This window comes from Lontra canadensis, unplaced genomic scaffold, assembly GCF_010015895.1.
Source record: "Lontra canadensis isolate GAN:19392208 unplaced genomic scaffold, GSC_riverotter_1.0 scaffold210, whole genome shotgun sequence".
Lineage (NCBI taxonomy): Eukaryota > Metazoa > Chordata > Mammalia > Carnivora > Mustelidae > Lontra > Lontra canadensis.
The window spans coordinates 203569-220668 of NW_022631204.1; the positions used below are offsets into that span (position 1 = coordinate 203569).

At 39.1% G+C, this 17100-nt stretch overlaps 1 protein-coding gene across 5 annotated transcripts in view; it reads left to right on the forward strand.

The window, feature by feature from the left end:
• PHKA1 (phosphorylase kinase regulatory subunit alpha 1) overlaps nucleotides 1-12547 on the forward strand; it is a 130859-nt gene extending 118312 nt beyond the window's left edge. For 2 of the 5 annotated variants that reach the window (XM_032848841.1, XM_032848844.1), the window contains 8 exons: nucleotides 1240-1341; nucleotides 2255-2370; nucleotides 2506-2544; nucleotides 4168-4218; nucleotides 6529-6699; nucleotides 8832-8885; nucleotides 10771-10971; nucleotides 12180-12547. In XM_032848841.1, coding sequence (XP_032704732.1) covers nucleotides 1240-1341; nucleotides 2255-2370; nucleotides 2506-2544; nucleotides 4168-4218; nucleotides 6529-6699; nucleotides 8832-8885; nucleotides 10771-10971; nucleotides 12180-12353 — 908 coding nt within the window. In that variant the 3' untranslated portion in view covers nucleotides 12354-12547. The remainder of the gene's footprint in view (nucleotides 1-1239; nucleotides 1342-2254; nucleotides 2371-2505; nucleotides 2545-4167; nucleotides 4219-6528; nucleotides 6700-8831; nucleotides 8886-10770; nucleotides 10972-12179) is intronic. The other 3 variants (XM_032848843.1, XM_032848845.1, XM_032848842.1) reach the window with 2 other exon arrangements.
• Nucleotides 12548-17100: the final 4553 nt, after the last annotated feature.

Below are 17100 nucleotides of genomic sequence, written 5' to 3' on the forward strand. Positions count from 1 at the left end.
GCTTCCATTCCAACCAACAGTGTTAAGAGGGTTCCCCTTTCTCCACATCCTCACCAGCATATGTTGTTTCCTGACTTGTCAATTTTAGCCATTCTGACTGGTGTGAGGTGGTATCTCATTGTGGGTTTTTTTTTAAGATTTTATTTATTTAAGAGAGAGAGAGCACAAGGAGGGGGAGGGGAGAGGTAGAAGCAGACACTGAGCAGGGAGCCCAACTCGGGACTTGATCACAGGACCCTGAGATCATGACCTGACTGGAAGGCAGACGCTTAACCTACTGAGCCACCCAGGTGCCCCACTCATTGTGGTTTTGATTTGTACTTTCCCAATGCCAAGGGATATTGAGCATTTTTTCACATGTTTATTGGCCATTTGCCAATAGTATTTCTTCTGTATCTAGACATTTCTCATGTCTAATGGCCATTTGCCATTTCTTCTTTAGAAAAATGTCTCTTCATGTTTTATGCCCATTTCTAGGGTAGATTATTTGTTTTTTGGGAGTTGGATGTGATAAGTTCTTTACAGATTTTGAATACTAGCGCTTTATCTGATAAGGCATTTGCAAATATGTTCTCCCATTCTGTAGGTTGCCTTTAGTTTTGTTGACTGTTCCCTTTGCTGTGCAAAAGTTTTTATCTTGATGAAGTTCTAGTAGATCATTTTTGCTTCCTTTCCTTGCCTTTGCTGCAAGGGTGGCTCAACATCTGCAAACCAATGTGATACACCACATTAATAAAAGAAAGGACAAGAACTATATGATCCTCTCAATAGATCCAGAAAAAGCATTTGATAAAGTACAGCATGCCTTCTTGTTTAAAACTCTCCACAGTGTAGGAATAGAGGGAACGTACCTCAATATCAGAAAAGCCATATGTGGAAAACCCGCAGCAAATATCATCCTCTACAGGGAAAAACAAAGCTTTTTCTCTAAGGTCAGGGACACAACAGGGTTATCCACTCTCACCACTGCTATTCAACATAGTACTAGAAGTCCTAGACTCAGCCATCAGACAACAAAAAGAAATAAAAGGATAAAAGGCATCCAGATTGGCAAAGAAGAAGTTAAGCTTTCACTCTTCACAGATGACATGACATTCTATGTGGAAGCCCAAAAGATTACATCCCAAAATTGCTAGAACTCATACAGGAATTCAGCAAATTGGCAGGATATAAAATCACTGTGCTGAAATCAGTTGCATTTCTATACACTAACAACGTCTTAACATTTCTTATGACTAGCTGAAGAAGCCACAGACAGCCTCATGAATCTCAGTCCTTCGGCCATGAAGAACCTCCTGCATCACATTCTCAGTGGCAAGGAGTTTGGAGTGGAACGAAGTGGTAAGATTTGAGTAATGGCATTTACATTTTAGAGTGTTAGTTTTATCCCATTGATTTTAAAATGTTTTTCTTTTATCAGAGGAACCTTTCCCCCAACTAAATAGAAACCCAATATACGAAACAGTTAAAAACAAAGCTGTCTTCTGGAACAAGATTTGGAAACTACTGTATGTCTCTTTTTTCTCCTTAAATGATATATCCTCTAAGTAGATTACTACCATGTTTTGTTTTGAACTGCTCTATCTATTCCTTTACATTATCCTAAATGTCCACTTTAGGACAACCAGCAACCCATATCACTTGAAACTTTCTTGTATTCCATTTGGCAATAATTCAATAGCATTTACAGTGGTGTGCCTATGTGTATGAAGCTGTTACAATGCATCTGATACATCCTTTCACCTTTGAATTCAGACACATCTTGGAGTCATTCACAAATTAATCCTCCACCTGCACTTGGTGGTTTGTCTGTGGAATTTGGTATCAAGCACCTAAAACAGGGCAAATGAAAAAGTTTATCTCTCATGCTCAACTTCGGGCTTAGGATAAAGAAATATACAATGTCAGGTGGATGGATACTAGACCCCAGAGTGGTAAAAAAAAAAAAAAAAGATATAAAGCAGTGCTTCTCAAGCCTTACTGTGCATAAGAATAACCTGGGAAACTTGCTAAAATGCAAACTGCTTCAGTAGGCCTGGAGTGGGACCCAAGATTCAACTAACAAGCTCCTAGGAGATGCTGGTGCTGCTGGTCCGTGGACCACACTTTGAATAGCAAGGTTATAGTTGGTTGGTTGTTTTTTATTATTATTAACATAAAAGGAGGACACATATCCAAGTCTTTTAAGCTTGGCAGAGAAAATAATTTGAACCTAATTATCCTCTCTTTCTCTTTAATCTGTCATGCTATGTAGTTCGTCCCACTGATTCAAATGTTAGCCCTGCTATCTCTATCCACGAGATTGGTGCTGTTGGGGCAACCAAAACAGAACGAACTGGGATAATGCAGTTAAAAAGTGAGATAAAGCAGGTAAGACATCTTGATATCTCGGGAGATGAGCTAGGATATTGTCATGTTTAAGAACCTTCTTTTGGAATCAGACTTTGTTGGGATGGTGTATTTTGTTTCCTATCCTGCATTTAATCAGAGCCATTTTTTTTTCAGGTGGAATTTCGTAGACTATCTGTCTCAACTGAGAGTCAGGTGAAACAACTAGGGACCCTTTAACATAATTTAACCTGCCTTTAGGCATGTATAACATGCATGAGTTCATGGCCTTTTTACAAATAAGATAATAAACCACACAGCAGCTTGTTTGATTCTCCATTGTAACATTCATTTTGCAGATCATTTTCTTCTTCTAGACCAAACTATTTTACTAATTTTAGGAGGGAGGTAATTTGCTTCTGATAACAAGAAATTGAAACCCTGAATTCCTCTTGTTTAAATTAACATATAATTTTGGAATGAATTTTCTTTATGAAACTAGTCTCCAATTCCTTACTTTTAAGAACAGGTATTAGAGAGAACACCAGATGAGGTGATGGCCTTTTAAAAAATCTACTTTCAGACATTGTCCCCAAATTAGATTTTTATCATTGTCATGATAGAGGTATATGAAAAGTATGTGGACACATCGAGGAAAAAACATCTAAATCAGTATGGGAGTTGGTGGGAGTCCTTGAACATCATACTGTAGCCTCTTACTCATCTTTCCCTGCACATGACAATAGGCAAATTATTGTGCTCTAAAAAGAAATACTTAACATAAACTTCCATAGCTTCTTTCAAAACTCTGGGGAATCATGTAATTTCAGAGTCTTTGAGTTGAGAAGGTACTGAGTTGGTCTCCCCCAATAGCGTTTTTTATGAAAATCTTAAAACTACTCCTCCTGCCTTCCAAATTGATTTATGGTAGCTTGCAGAATTAGCACATCCAGAGGAGGAGAAACAAAATGGAAATTTTATTTGTTTGGGGTTTTGTAGGAGTCAGAACAATTAAGGACAAGAATGAGGCCAATGCTTGAAGTTCAATTTGAAGGAAACTTTTCAGATTTATATTATGCAAGGGCAAGAACTGAATGGAATAAGAAATGGCTTTGTAATAGAAAAGTGGTCACTTCTACAGGTTTTTTTGCAGATTATTTAGATAATCTGAACATTTTCCTATCTGAAAGGTGAAAGAACTATGCTTCATACTGAAGAGTTAAACTGATGTTGTTGTCAAACAATCCTTTTTTTTGGCCAAGGGTGATTGGCTAACCATTTTACAGTTGTTTATAGTCACACGGTATTACTTACAAGTTCATTATGTATTTAGAGCTTGAAGTCTGTGTTCACAGCTAGATTACTAGGATATTAAGAACTTGACCTATGCAGCTATATCATTTAATTCTTTTTTTATGCATCCACTACCTATAGGACTTCAAAAGAACCCAAATCATTAGGACTATAATTTTGATGATTGAGAGTGCTAAATTTTCATTACTTTCTAATTTCTAATTATTGATTTCTGTCTTTACCTGCCTCTCTGGTATTTTTTATTGTTCTAAGTCCTTTTCTCTACCACTCACCAATCCCCTTTTTTCTGATCATGGAAAAAATATTTTTAAGGGTCGGGTTTTTTTGTTTGTTTGTTTTTTGTTTTTGTTTTTTGTAAAGGTACCATGACTTCTAGAGTAAGGCTGTTTCATCAGCGTTTTAAATAACATGCTGGCTAGTTACTTGAATTGTCTGTAATTTTATTCTACTAATAACTTTTAAAAACACAAATGTTTGCCTTGCCTCATCCCTTTGAAAATCTTATTTTGTCAATTTTTTTTATAGTCCAATGGTGGTCATCCCTTGGGTATAGATTTGATGTCATCGTCTTTTCTGGTAACTGCTGTTATATTATATACCAATCATAAGTGCTTTGAGTGTGCTGTTATGTAAGTCATGACATATACTGACTGACTGAAAAGATAAACAAATGAATCAAGAACAAAAAAATAAGTATAAATCAACTTCATGTATGGGGATAAAATCTTTCTATTTGTTTTCCCAAAAGGGTAGGGAAGGAGATTCAACTCCAGCCTCTTTTCTATTTCAGAAAGCAAAATTCAATTTAATAAGTATTTGCTAAGTGTCTGTTTATACACTTATTCTTTCAAATACTATAATTAATTGCATGCCTACTATCTGCCAGGCACTGTGCTGGGTAGTATCAGCAACCCCTGGGAACTTCTTAAAAGTATAAAACCTTGATCCCTACCCTAGGCCTACTAAATTAGAAAGGCTTGGGTGAGGCCTAGCAATCTGTGCTTTAATAAACTTTCTAGGTGATTCTGATGCACTTTTAAGTCTGAAAACCACTGAATTGGCTATTGTTCTGATTATTAATTTATTTAGTAAATATTAATTGAGTGCCAGTTTTGTGCCAGGCACTGGAAATACAATAGAGAACAAAACATATTTGGTCCTTGCACTCATGAAGGTTACATTTTATGTTTTATTTATTTGACAGTCAGAGATCACAAGTAGGCCTAGAGGCAGACAGAGAGAGAGGAAGGGAAGCAGGCTCCCTGCTGAGCAGAGAGCCCAACACGGGGCTCAATCCCAGAACCCTGGGATCAGGACCTGAGCCGAAGGCAGAGGCTTTAACCCACTGAGCCACCCAGGTGCCCCATGAAGGTTACATTTTAGGAAGACTGATATCCGATTAAATGTCGTTGGTTTAAATCAATGATTCATAATGTAGTGGTCTATGATTTCAGATTTCTTAAACTGAAGAGATTAAGGCAACTCCAACTTTGGTCTTTTTTTTTTTTTTTAAGATTGTATTAGCTATCATGGGTCCCTTGAATTTCCATATGAATGTTAGGATAAGCTCACCAATTTCTGCAAAGAACCCAGTTGGGATTATGATGGTTGTGTTCAATCTGTAGATAAATTTCAAGAGTACTGCCATCTTAACAATGTTAAGTCTTCTGACCTATGAACATGGGATTTCTTTCCACTCTGTAATTTCTTTCAACATGTCTTAAAGTTTTCAGAGTATACGTTTTGTACTTCTTTCGTTAAATTTATTCCTACGTATTTTATTCTTTCAGATGCTATTTTAAATGAGATTGTTTTCTTAATTTCATTTTCAGATTATTGATTGCTACTATTTAGAAATATGGTTGATTTTATACTGATCTTATATTGTACAATTTTACTGAACTCATTTATTAGTTCTAATTGCTTTTTTGTGAATTCCTTCTATATAAGATCATGTCACCTGCAGATGTAGTTTTACTTCTTCCTTTCCATTCTGGATGATGTTTATTCCTTTTCTTGATTAATATCACTGGCTAGAACCTCTGTTACAATGCTGATCAGAAGTAGCAAGAGTAAAAAACATCTTTTTTTGAGAGAGAGAGAAAGAGAAAACATGGGTGGGGAGAGGGGGTAGGGGCAAAGGGAAGAGGGAGAAAGAGAATCATAAAGCACCTCCACTCCCAGCACGAAGACTGATGCAGCACTTGATCTCGCAACCCTGAGATCATGACCTGAGCCAAAATCAAAAGGTGGATGCTTAACCAACCAAACCACCCAGGCATCCCTACTTCTTTTTTAATACAAATATTTATAACATAAATTTCTCTTTAAGCACGGTTTTAGCATCCCTTAAGTTTTACTATGCTGTGTTTTCATTTATCTCAGAGTATTTTCTAATTTTCCTTGTGATTTCTTTCTTAAACCACCAGTTACTTAGGGGTATATTATCTGATTTCCACATATTTGTAAATTTCCTAAATTTCCTTCTATTACTGATTTCTAATTTAATTTCACTGTAGTCAGAGGACATGCTTGGTCTGATTTCAATTCTTTTAATTTGATTGAAGCGTGTGTTGAAAGCAGCAGACTAAGGCATAGACCAGCTAGAAGTTTAACAGAGATAACCAAGGATAGAGACAGCTAAGAACCTCCTAGATGATCAATATTTCTATGGCTCCTTTTAAGTATCACTAGATTGCTTTCTTAAAAGATTGTATCTGTTTACATTGTTGCTAGCTACTCTTAAGTCTACTGGCTTCGCTGTAACCTCTTTATCTTGGATGTTACACTTAGTATGTGGTTTCTAATTCTACAGTGTGTTTATTATTCTGTCGAGGAACAGAGATGACTTTTTCTTCACGTTCTTTCCTCTCCTTTTCTCCCAAGTCACCTGGAACACCTGTGGCTTCAAGTAGTGGGTCTTTTCCTAGTGCATTTGGTCAACAGACATCTAAAGATAGTCGTCAAGGTCAGTGGCAACGTCGAAGAAGGCTAGATGGAGCACTGAACAGAGTGCCAGTTGGATTTTATCAAAAAGTATGGAAAGTTTTACAGAAGGTGAGCATAACACATTGTAGACATCTCTTTATTTTCCCCCTTGATATCCTCAAGGCCCCTTGGTTGGGATATGACATGACTGTGACATCACCACAATTATATAAATGTCATATGCTCTTATGGACAAACCATAGAAGAAGACCTCATCAGCAAAGTTATTTGGGATTTTTTTGTATTATTTATGATTCAGTCTCTTTCTATTATTGTTGTTATAGTCTTGTTTATAAATTAGATTTCAAAAATCATGGCTTCTCTGCTGTTGGCCATAGTTGAACATTGTTGGACATTGTGATACATTTGTTGCTTATCAAATTTGGCCGCAAAGAGCCCACTTTCTTTGTAGCTACTGTAGAGTTGAAATGTTTTTTGTAGCAATGTGCTGACACTATTGTGAAATGACTGTGGTATCTGAGGAGTTAGTGTAAGAATCTATTATATTTTTTTCTCGGATGAAAACTACTAAATAAATCCAAAATCCTAGTGATGCTAATGGCCCAAAGACTCTGTTGGCATGGCCAATTTTTGTTTTTCTTTCAAAGGCTTAGCTTGACAAAGACAGTTAAGGGGACCTCACACCATTATGACTGTGACAACTTTAGAGGGCCAGGAAGTCCACTGTACTACTTCATGGGTCTCACTTATAGTTTCTTAGGTGCCACTTTCTGCCCCATTACCCTTGACAAGGACCTGAAGAAAATTTCATCCAGGACTTCAAAACCTTTAGTTACATTTCTCCCCTTAGTATACTGATATTCATTCTTCTAAGGACAGAAACAGGTGATCTTTGGGAAAGGTGAAAGTTGATTCTTCAGACTACCAGCTCTGGCAATCTTCTTTTCAAAGAGTACTTAAAACTTGCTTTCCTCTCTCTAACCTCTACAGACAGGTATTTTATCTGTACAGTTATGCCTGCGCTATGGCAATTCTATTTCACAGACATGTAGTAAGTGCTGTTCTACCCCAGATACGTGGAAGGTATGTGTTTTTGTCATCAGGGAGTTTAATCCATAGTTACCTTCTTAAATAGCAGGTACAATACAAAGCTAAGATGTGTTATGATAAAGGTGCAAAACTTTAAGGCCTTGAGACTACAAGAAAAGGAACATTTAAATGACTAGGAAGATTGACTATTTTGTGGCAGAATCAAACCCTGGACTTGGAACCCTCATGTAAGAGGAAAAACAGATGCCCTCTGCTTTGTCATTCCACTCCTTTTAGAGGATGAATGTAACATAATTACTTTGCACATATGCTTGCAGGCTGGTAATTCTCTGTACAAAGACTGTTATTTGGCATATGAAACATGGGATGGAAGTATCTGGTACCAGAGTCAGTAAACCTATGGGATTGGAATCTTTGTTGCTTACTATATACTGTTTTGATTTACGTAACATCTAAAATGGCAAGTCATTAATTCCCATTGCTTTTTAATAAATGAGTTGATGGTGTGAAAGAAGATAAGATGTCATTCATTTATGTAGTATTTCTTAAGCATCTGTTGTGCACTAGGCAGAGTCCTAGGTGTTAACAGCGATAGAGCAAAGAACAAAATAGACAACAATCTCTGCCCTTATGGAGCTTGCATTCCCCCAGGGAGAGACAAACAATAAAGAATAAACATAATAAATAAGTAAATTATCTAGAATGTTAAAAGATGACAAGTAGTATGGGAAAAAGTACAGCGAGATGAGGGCATCATCAACAGTGCCGATGGGGGATGCTTCACTAGAAAAAGCGGTAACTATACATGTCTTCAAGTACAGGTTTTGAGTTTTCTTCAGCCTAAAAATCTTTCTGAAAGCCAATTAGTGATGCATCTGGGACCTAGCACGAGACCTCTCAGATAGTCTCTGAATCTTTGGGGCTAGTCTCTCCCAGAAGGTAGAACTTCTCTATCTTTCTCACTCCTTTAAATAGAGGGTAAACCCTGCATGTCCTGTAGTCCACCCGTGCTTCTTGCCACACAGTAATTACAACCCCTTGGCAAGGACACTTGGGCTGCAGGGCCTTTCACTGGCCTGGGATTACTCAGCATCTACCCAATGGAGCACACTTAGAAATACTAAGTGTCTCCTTACAGGCCCCAGTTGTCAGTATATCCTTGGTGACAACATGTTTTTGCTGTCTTGCAGTGTCACGGACTCTCTGTGGAAGGTTTTGTGCTTCCTTCTTCAACCACTAGAGAGGTGAGATTTTGTGTCTTTCACATTTATGTGACTGATTGTATAGCTAAAGTATTTCAGGGATCATTTTTCAAAATAATTGTTCTATGACTCCAAATCAACTAAAGTGGAGTGCATTGGAAGAAAGGAGAGAATGTTTTTTGAAAACAGAATGGGAATATGAGAGAGTAATTACATATTTTATGAATTATATAAGGACAGCCTCATTTAGTGGTTGACTAAATTGGGCTGGTTTGTGTGAGTGTGGCCGGAGTCAGAGAGGACAGACAAGATAGAGATCTAAGAATGGATGACCTCTCATGTTCCCATCCTTCTCATCCCCATCTTTCTCTACTAGGGTTCCTGTAGACTTTTAGATGATGAACTAGTGGTCCTCAGCTCAAACTGTATGCCACAGCAAGCTGAGTGCCCACCTCGAATTTAGCAGATTAAAATTTCCAGGGATGGGGCCTGAGCATCAGTACTTAAAAAAAAAAATCCTTAGAATGAGCCTAATATGTAACTATGGTTGGAAACATTGCCATGAACTACACACATATGTTATCAGGTGCCTTTATATTTCCCTTCTGGCCCAATCACATAGAAATGATAAAAATAGCCTTTATACAAAACCAACAAAGGAACTAGAATTAGCAAATTAGGAATAGTAAGATTGGATAGTGGAAAATTCTCAAAAACACTGGCGTTGTTGCAGATAATGGCTGGAGGGGCCAGGGGAGGAAGCTAATGCTATGCTTCAGGGTTTCCCTCGTACCTAGAGGCCTCTTCTCTAATAAAGAACACTGTGTCCTCTATTTGTCCTTTCTCTGCTTTTAAGCAAGATTGAAATATTAGTGTAATTAATAACAATACATACCTGAATGGTACCTTTACAAGTCTTCAAAGTACCTTCACATGCTCTTTACTTTGATCTTCAACACAGGTATATGAGACAGCCCAAAGAAGGGATTGTAATTCCCAATTTATAGAAAAGGAAACAAATTAAGGGAAACAAATTGCTCAAGGCCATAAAAATAGTAACTGACAAAGACAGGACTTGAACCTTGGCCTTTAAAGCCCAAATCTCTGGGCTGCCTGGGTGGCTCAGTCATTGAGCGTCTACCTTAGGCTCAGGTCATGATCTTGGGGTCCTGGGATCGAGCCCCACATTGGGCTCCCTGCTCAGCAGGAAGCCTGCTTCTCCCTCTCCCACCCCCCCTGCTTGTATTCCCTCTCTCACTGTCTCTCTCTGTGTGTCAAATAAATAAAATCTTTTAAAAAACAAAAATAAAGTCCAAATCTCCAGTGCCACCATATACTCAATACAGTTTTACCCAAACTTATTCCTCAATCCTGTTCACCCTAAAGTAACTTTTTTATTTCTTCATGTCTGCCCATTTTAATCTAACAGTATATAAATGTTCTACATAATTCTAGTCATCATGTAAATACAACTTTAAGTTCCACTTAGATTTTTCTTTTATGCACAGTCGTCATGTTTACTCTCTTAAATGACTCTATAAAAACTCATGAAGTTGCTGTCCCATGATGTGCCATTATTTACACATCCATTCCCGTGTTTAGATTACTTTTGGTTTTACACTTGTGACTAATGCTGCTGTAAACACTCTTGCACATGGGGCTATTTTTTTCCTCTCTTGAATTACTAACTTAGGACGAAGGCTCTGAAATGGGACTGTGGGTTAGAGGGCACTGACACTTTTATGACTCTTGTTACTCATTGCCATATTGCCTTCCAAAAAGATTGAACCAATTTACTCACTCAGGTACTTTGAAGGAGGCTGATAGTGCTCTTGGCTACACTGTTTTTACTGCCTTTCAGAATAGGCAATTGATGTCTCCCGGATGATGGGCTCTTAGGAATTGATTCTATTTTTCTCTATCACAGATGACTCCAGGCGAGATTAAATTCTCTGTTCATGTGGAGTCGGTTTTGAATCGTGTACCTCAGCCCGAGTACCGCCAGCTTCTGGTTGAAGCTATCCTTGTCCTCACCATGATGGCAGATATTGAAATTCATAGCATAGGAAGCATCATTGCCGTGGAAAAAATAGTACATATTGCTAATGACTTGTTCCTTCAAGAACAGGTAGGCAAGCGGCAACAACCCTGTTGTTTCCTCACAGGGGAATGTCTGACACTAACCTGACTGCAGAGTGCTTCATGAAGCCAAGGTCACTCTCTTGCACTTTCTTTCTCATAGCTCTCTTCTGGGCCCCCTTTGTAGTGAGTGGCTCTGAGCTCTGATGGCTAAAGAAGTAGGTGGTGGGAGGACCTCTGTCTTTCACCAAGTGTTTTGCTATTGTATTAGATGGTAAAGTTGCCTGGAATTCATGAGGCTTTTATGCTTTTCATCATATTTCATTCTTATCAATTTACTTTCTGTAGCAAGAAAGACTTAGTAAGAGACTGTGGGATAGCATATCCTTTTTTGGACTATTAGGGAAAAGAGAAGGTTTGATTTTTGCCCTGGTTTTGTTTTGTTTTTGCATTCGCTACTTACCTATAGGACAATATTAAAATGAAACTTTTAATTCTACATTTAAAATTTTTCTCAATAGATCTTCTTCTAGGAAATCAATCCATTTAAGAAATGCAAACTTTTTATTGAAAGCTTTCCAAATGTTTCTTAGATGAAGAGTAAGAATACTAAGGTGAAGGCCATGCACTGTTGTCAATAGGAAAATCTCCATAATGCGTTAATAGGTGTTTCATTCTATTCGGCACTGTGGGGGAATGCAAAAGAAATCAAAATTATTTTTATTTTCCAGGACAGTCCTAATTTTAAATATTCTGGATTGCTTTTAGTCCACATATCCAAAAAAAAAAATGTGATCCATTTTAGGCATAAACTCTAGCTTGGAAAGCTTACAGTCTATTTGAATTAAGTTGACTTGGAAAGAAATCAGGATCAAGTGCAAGATAAAATAATATGGGTTGAAATCAGTGGTACTAGAAAGATTCAGACCGAAGTCCTTCTGAGGTGATTTGTCATTATTAATATTTGACACTTAACAGACACAACTCATTTAATTAACTGTTATCTTTAATTTTTAAGAATTCTAAGCAATCAATACAAATAGTGCTATAGGATTGGGGGACCTAGTGAAAACGCATGTACAGAAATTCATATTCAACATATTGTGACAAACTCTGATCCCATCCCACCTAAACAGCCTAAGACCCAACTAGTTGGCAATGGGAGGAGGCTCTGAGTTATCCTAATCTGGACTTTAATCAGTAGGATTAGTAATCTTGCCTTTCCCCTGTGTTCTCCCACCCTTAAAAACCAAACAGAAGACCCTCGGTGCAGATGACACCATGTTGGCCAAGGATCCTGCGTCTGGCATCTGTACTCTTCTGTATGACAGTGCACCCAGTGGCAGGTTTGGCACCATGACCTACCTCTCCAAGGCAGCTGCCACCTACGTGCAGGAGTTCCTGCCCCACAGCATCTGCGCCATGCAGTGAGGCCTTTGGGCCCTTGCTGCTGGGAGCCTTTTGACAGCTGGTTCCTGCCTCCATTGATCGTGCATGAGACTGAAGCATGTTGGCCTGATCACTCCTCCCCTGCCCTTTTCCATTCCATCCCACCCAAGAAGAGCAGAAAGTTCCGATAAACTAATTGCTTTAGAAGTGAACCATAGCCTGAGGGAATACGCTGCCCCCCCGCCCCCCACCCCCCACCCCCCACCCCGCTCTCCGTCCTAGGCCTTAATTCTTTCACAGTTCCTGAGAGTTTGCATGTGTTTTTATTCTCTAGATCTGTTACAGACATAGTTTTCTAACTACTGTTTGGAGAGCAGGTATCAATAATAATTTACTGCTAAAGTTTGGTTTTTCTCGTGTGTAGTTTTATTGTGTGAATGAGTGGGGGGCTGCTTTGGGACATTCTTCCAAGTGGGTAAACTCTGAATTGTTGGATTTTTATACTGCCATAACTTGGAAATACCTATTCTAAGTGCCTTTTTGGGGGAAAAGAGAGTACCAGATTGTTGTTTCCTTCTTTACTCACATGTTGCCTCCCACAGAGTGGTGAACTCCTTTCTGTGTAGAATTATCCTCCCTGTTTTTGTCTTCTCTGTATCTGCATACATAATTGCTACTCTCCCTTTGGGGAAATATCAAACAATGCCAGTGCAACATCTATATTTAAGAATTTCTGTATTAATAACCGAAGTCACATCATGTGAAGATGACTGGTACTCAGAGATGTATTTGTAGCAGAAAATGCAGAATAACCTGGGAGCCAGGAGCCCAGTTCCCAAAAGGAAAGGAGAAGAGAAGATGCCTGTGTGGCATCTTACACCAGGGCAGTAGAGAAGGAATCAGAAGTAGGTTATTGCACTGAAGAGAGCCTTGTGCTCCAACCTTTGTCTATGAAGAGTGGGCTGACACACAGCATGCACGGCAATTGAAGTCTCTGTCTTTGGCACACTGGAACCCAGCAGTCCAGTCTACAGCTGCCTTATCAAGCAGTCCTTCCTTGGTGGTCCTTACCTGTGTCTCTGTCTCACTCGCCTACTCACTTTCGCCAGCATCCAGCCCTAGACCCGCCAGCAACTCCCTGCCTTCCCATCTGTTCTGAAATTCCTCACTTGCATTTTCACTCACTGATTCTAGTTAGTGTTTGTAGCTATGCATATTTTGGTGTCTGTGGGCTTCTATCTTTCTTGTAAATGCCTATATTTGGGTGCATGTCTAAGCATACATGGCAATTTTTCTAAATATAAGTAGTTTCGATGTGTCTGTATTATATCTCTCTGTATCTACACTGGGCAGACTATGTAAATATGTGTTTGTTACGTGGATGGGTGGTGACCATGGCCTCCAGGCTTACGTACACAGGGTAATGGAGGGATCCTTAAGTCATTTTCCCTAGTCCCATATTAAAGTAGCCTTGTTTGAAGAATGCTTCTCCTAACTTTCCGCCTTAGTTCAGGCTGCTGTAATAAAAGACAGTAGACTGGGTAGCTTAGACCACAACCACTCATTTTTCCAAGTCTCTGGAGGCTGAGGGGTCCAAGGTGGAGGCACCAGCAGATTCAGCACCTGGTGAGGACCATCTTCCTGGATTGCAAATGGCCACCTTCCTGCAGTCTTCACATGGCAGAGAAAGGGGTGGGCAGGGCAGGTACTCTCATCTCTTCTGCTTCTCAATAAGGGCACTAATTTTGTCATGGGAACTCCTCCCTCATGACTTCATCTAATCCTGATTACCTTTGAAAAGCCCCCACCTCTAAGTACCATCACACTGGGGATAAGACTTCAAGGTATGAATATCAGAGGGAGATACATACTCAGTCCATAGCACTCTCCTTCCCCTTATTTATGTGTAAAAACTCTACTTAAATTCCCTGTTTGCACTCAAGTAACTGCCTACTTCAATCCTTTCCTTTCTCTCAGAGTTTTCAGATTTTTCTCCAAGAATGGGGAGGGGGACACGGAGCTCTTTAAACAATTCTCACTGAACCAGTGACAATCTTTTGAGTACATGAATAAGTGAGCATAGGAAATAGGGGGAGAGAAAACAGATAGTGGAAATGAGAGAGGATGGCTGACCTCTTTAGTAGGTCTCTTAGAGCAAATGGAAATACACAATACGTAGCTCTCGGATCACATGATTTTCTGATCGCTGATAAAGAGAATTTACAACCTGTTCTGAAACTGTTGGTCTTTTCACTGGCTGCAAGTGTGCACAAACCACAGGAAGTACGTCTGGAGTGGCACCAAGTGAAAACCGCCCCTCTCTCCCCTGCAAGGCTAAGTTGCCTGGACTAACCCTGATGGCTGCCGTCCCCTGGGGTTTACTAAGTTGTCCAACACTACGCTCTCCATACAGTGCTACTTCACACTGAAAGCAACTTTTTGGAAAACTCTATTTGTGTTTTCTTCATTTTAAGCATGTGGTACTAAAAGACACCTTGGACCTTTTTTTAAAAAGCTCTTATGTTTTGAAAATAGAATTAAAAATTGGAACGTCCAATTAAATCACATCTGATGCCAGTGTGCCAAACTTTATGTGTTTTTTTTGTGATTGGAGTTTCTTTGGTGGCTCTCTTTTACATACTCTGTTTAATTGTACAGTACAGTCAAAACTCACTAATTGGGTCAAAGTGGAATAATATTAACACAGAAATCCTATATTATACGTTATATAGCATGTTAGATAATATATGTAAATAAATGCACTTTTATCTTTCAAACACATACCCACTCAAAACTAGGCTCACTAAATTAAAATGGGCTTAGTGACATCTTTAGGGGACCTGTTCTTTTTTTTTCCAAGTTTTTATTTAAATTAGTTACCTTACAGTGCTGTATTGGTTTCAGGAGTAGATTCTAGTGATTCATCACTACATATAACACCCAGAGCTCATCATAATGATAGGGAACCTGTTCTGATGAATGAATAAGACTGATTTTTACTCAGAATTACAACTGTGTGCAAATGGTGCTTCTGTACCACTGGAGGGTACTTAAAGATAATTTGGTCTCCTAAGTATTATAAATACTTGGCAGAATCTTCTTTATACTACTTATTAACCTTTGTGTAACAAGTGAGGGTTTATTCAGTAAGGATGAACCAGTCTCCAGTCCCATCCTGGTTAATTAGGTTTTACTACACTGTGGGAATTTTGTGCAACTGGTGGGGCAAAAGTTGTTGTTCTTAGCCACAGTTCACAAAAACCTCTACTATCACCCATTGCACTTCCCAATTAGTGTAGGTACCTAGTACCTAGTACCTACACTAATGCAGTGGAGATAAATACAGTGTTGTCCACATTTAGTCTTCATTTCCTATTAAACCTGAGTGACCTTAGGGCTTGGTTTGCCCAGGACAGTCTCCATTAATGCCTGTTGTCCTGGCATAATTATTAATAGCACTCTTTGTCACTCTCAAAAGTGTCCCAGTTTGGATGATATGGTTGCCCTATATTTAGCAGAAGTCTGATTTCTTTTAAGGCTAGGCCTCAAAGCCAAGGACCTATTCTCAAACCACAAGCAATACTCTTGCAGTAGTGATGTGGGGTAAGGAAATAGTGTGGGGAGACTTTCCTCTAAATTAGGGAATACTTGGCATAATATCTCTTGGATGATAACCAATATTTGAGTGCTTACCAAATGCCAGACATTGTTATAAGGCAGCTGGTATGAACCACCTTATTCTATCTTCACAATTACTGTGTGAGATTAGAGAATATTGTCATCCCCATCTTACAGAGGAGGGAACTGAGGTGCTGAGAACTTAAGCAAACTGTTCAAGATCAAACAGCTCGTAAGTAGTACAGCTGAGATTTGAGCCCAAGCAGTCTGACTCTAGAGTTCACATTCTCAACAATGAAACTCTCCAAGGAAAAGACATTAAAACAAGGGTCAGTCTGTTAAGTACAGTTGAGGCATCGGTGGGCAGATTGTATGGACAGAAATGAACAAAGAAGGTAGCCAGAGGAGTAGTGCCTTTGTAATGTGTTTTCTTTGCCTTCTGCCTATTTCTGCCAGCAAGTGAAAACAAGAGAGATCACTAAGAGAAGTGGCACAGCCCAACCTGACCTTGCTGGTTCAAAAACTAGCTTTAGCAATAATGGTTGAAGAGAGTTAGTCAAGGAATTTACCCAGGGTCACCACAGCGGTAAACTTTGGAGCCAAAATTCAACCTCCTTCCTTTGAACTTAAAGTCTTCCAACTGCAAATCCTGTGCTTTGAGAAAGGTTTTCTTCCCAATTTAAGGACCATCTGGGGCTTAAGCATGTGGCAAATTGAGATTAGGGACCTGCAGCATGGATTGTGCTCCATCTTAATATAAACAAGGGTCCAGCCACCCTGCCACCCTGCCACCCTGCGAGATTTGCTGCAAGAATATGCTGCCAATTTGAGAGCCCCATTGCAACAATTTATCTTTCTCTGTACTTGAATCATCTTGCCACATTGTATGCCAAATGAGGATACTGTTTCCAGTTCAGAAGTGCGTTGAAGTATTCAGCTACCTGCTGCTGGATCTGAAAGAACACATAGAACAATCCATTTTCATGTCAGCTTTTTTTTTGGTCTAGATTTTAGGGTGTCAGTTGGCCATCCTGTATCCTGCCCTCTTCCTCTCACTGCCTGTCCATGAAGACCCAGGGCAAATCTCATTTCTTGTTTATATTGCCAACCTGTCATGATCTCACCTTGCAGTGAACTCTTACAGCCCCACAGACTCCTTCCCCTCTGTCTG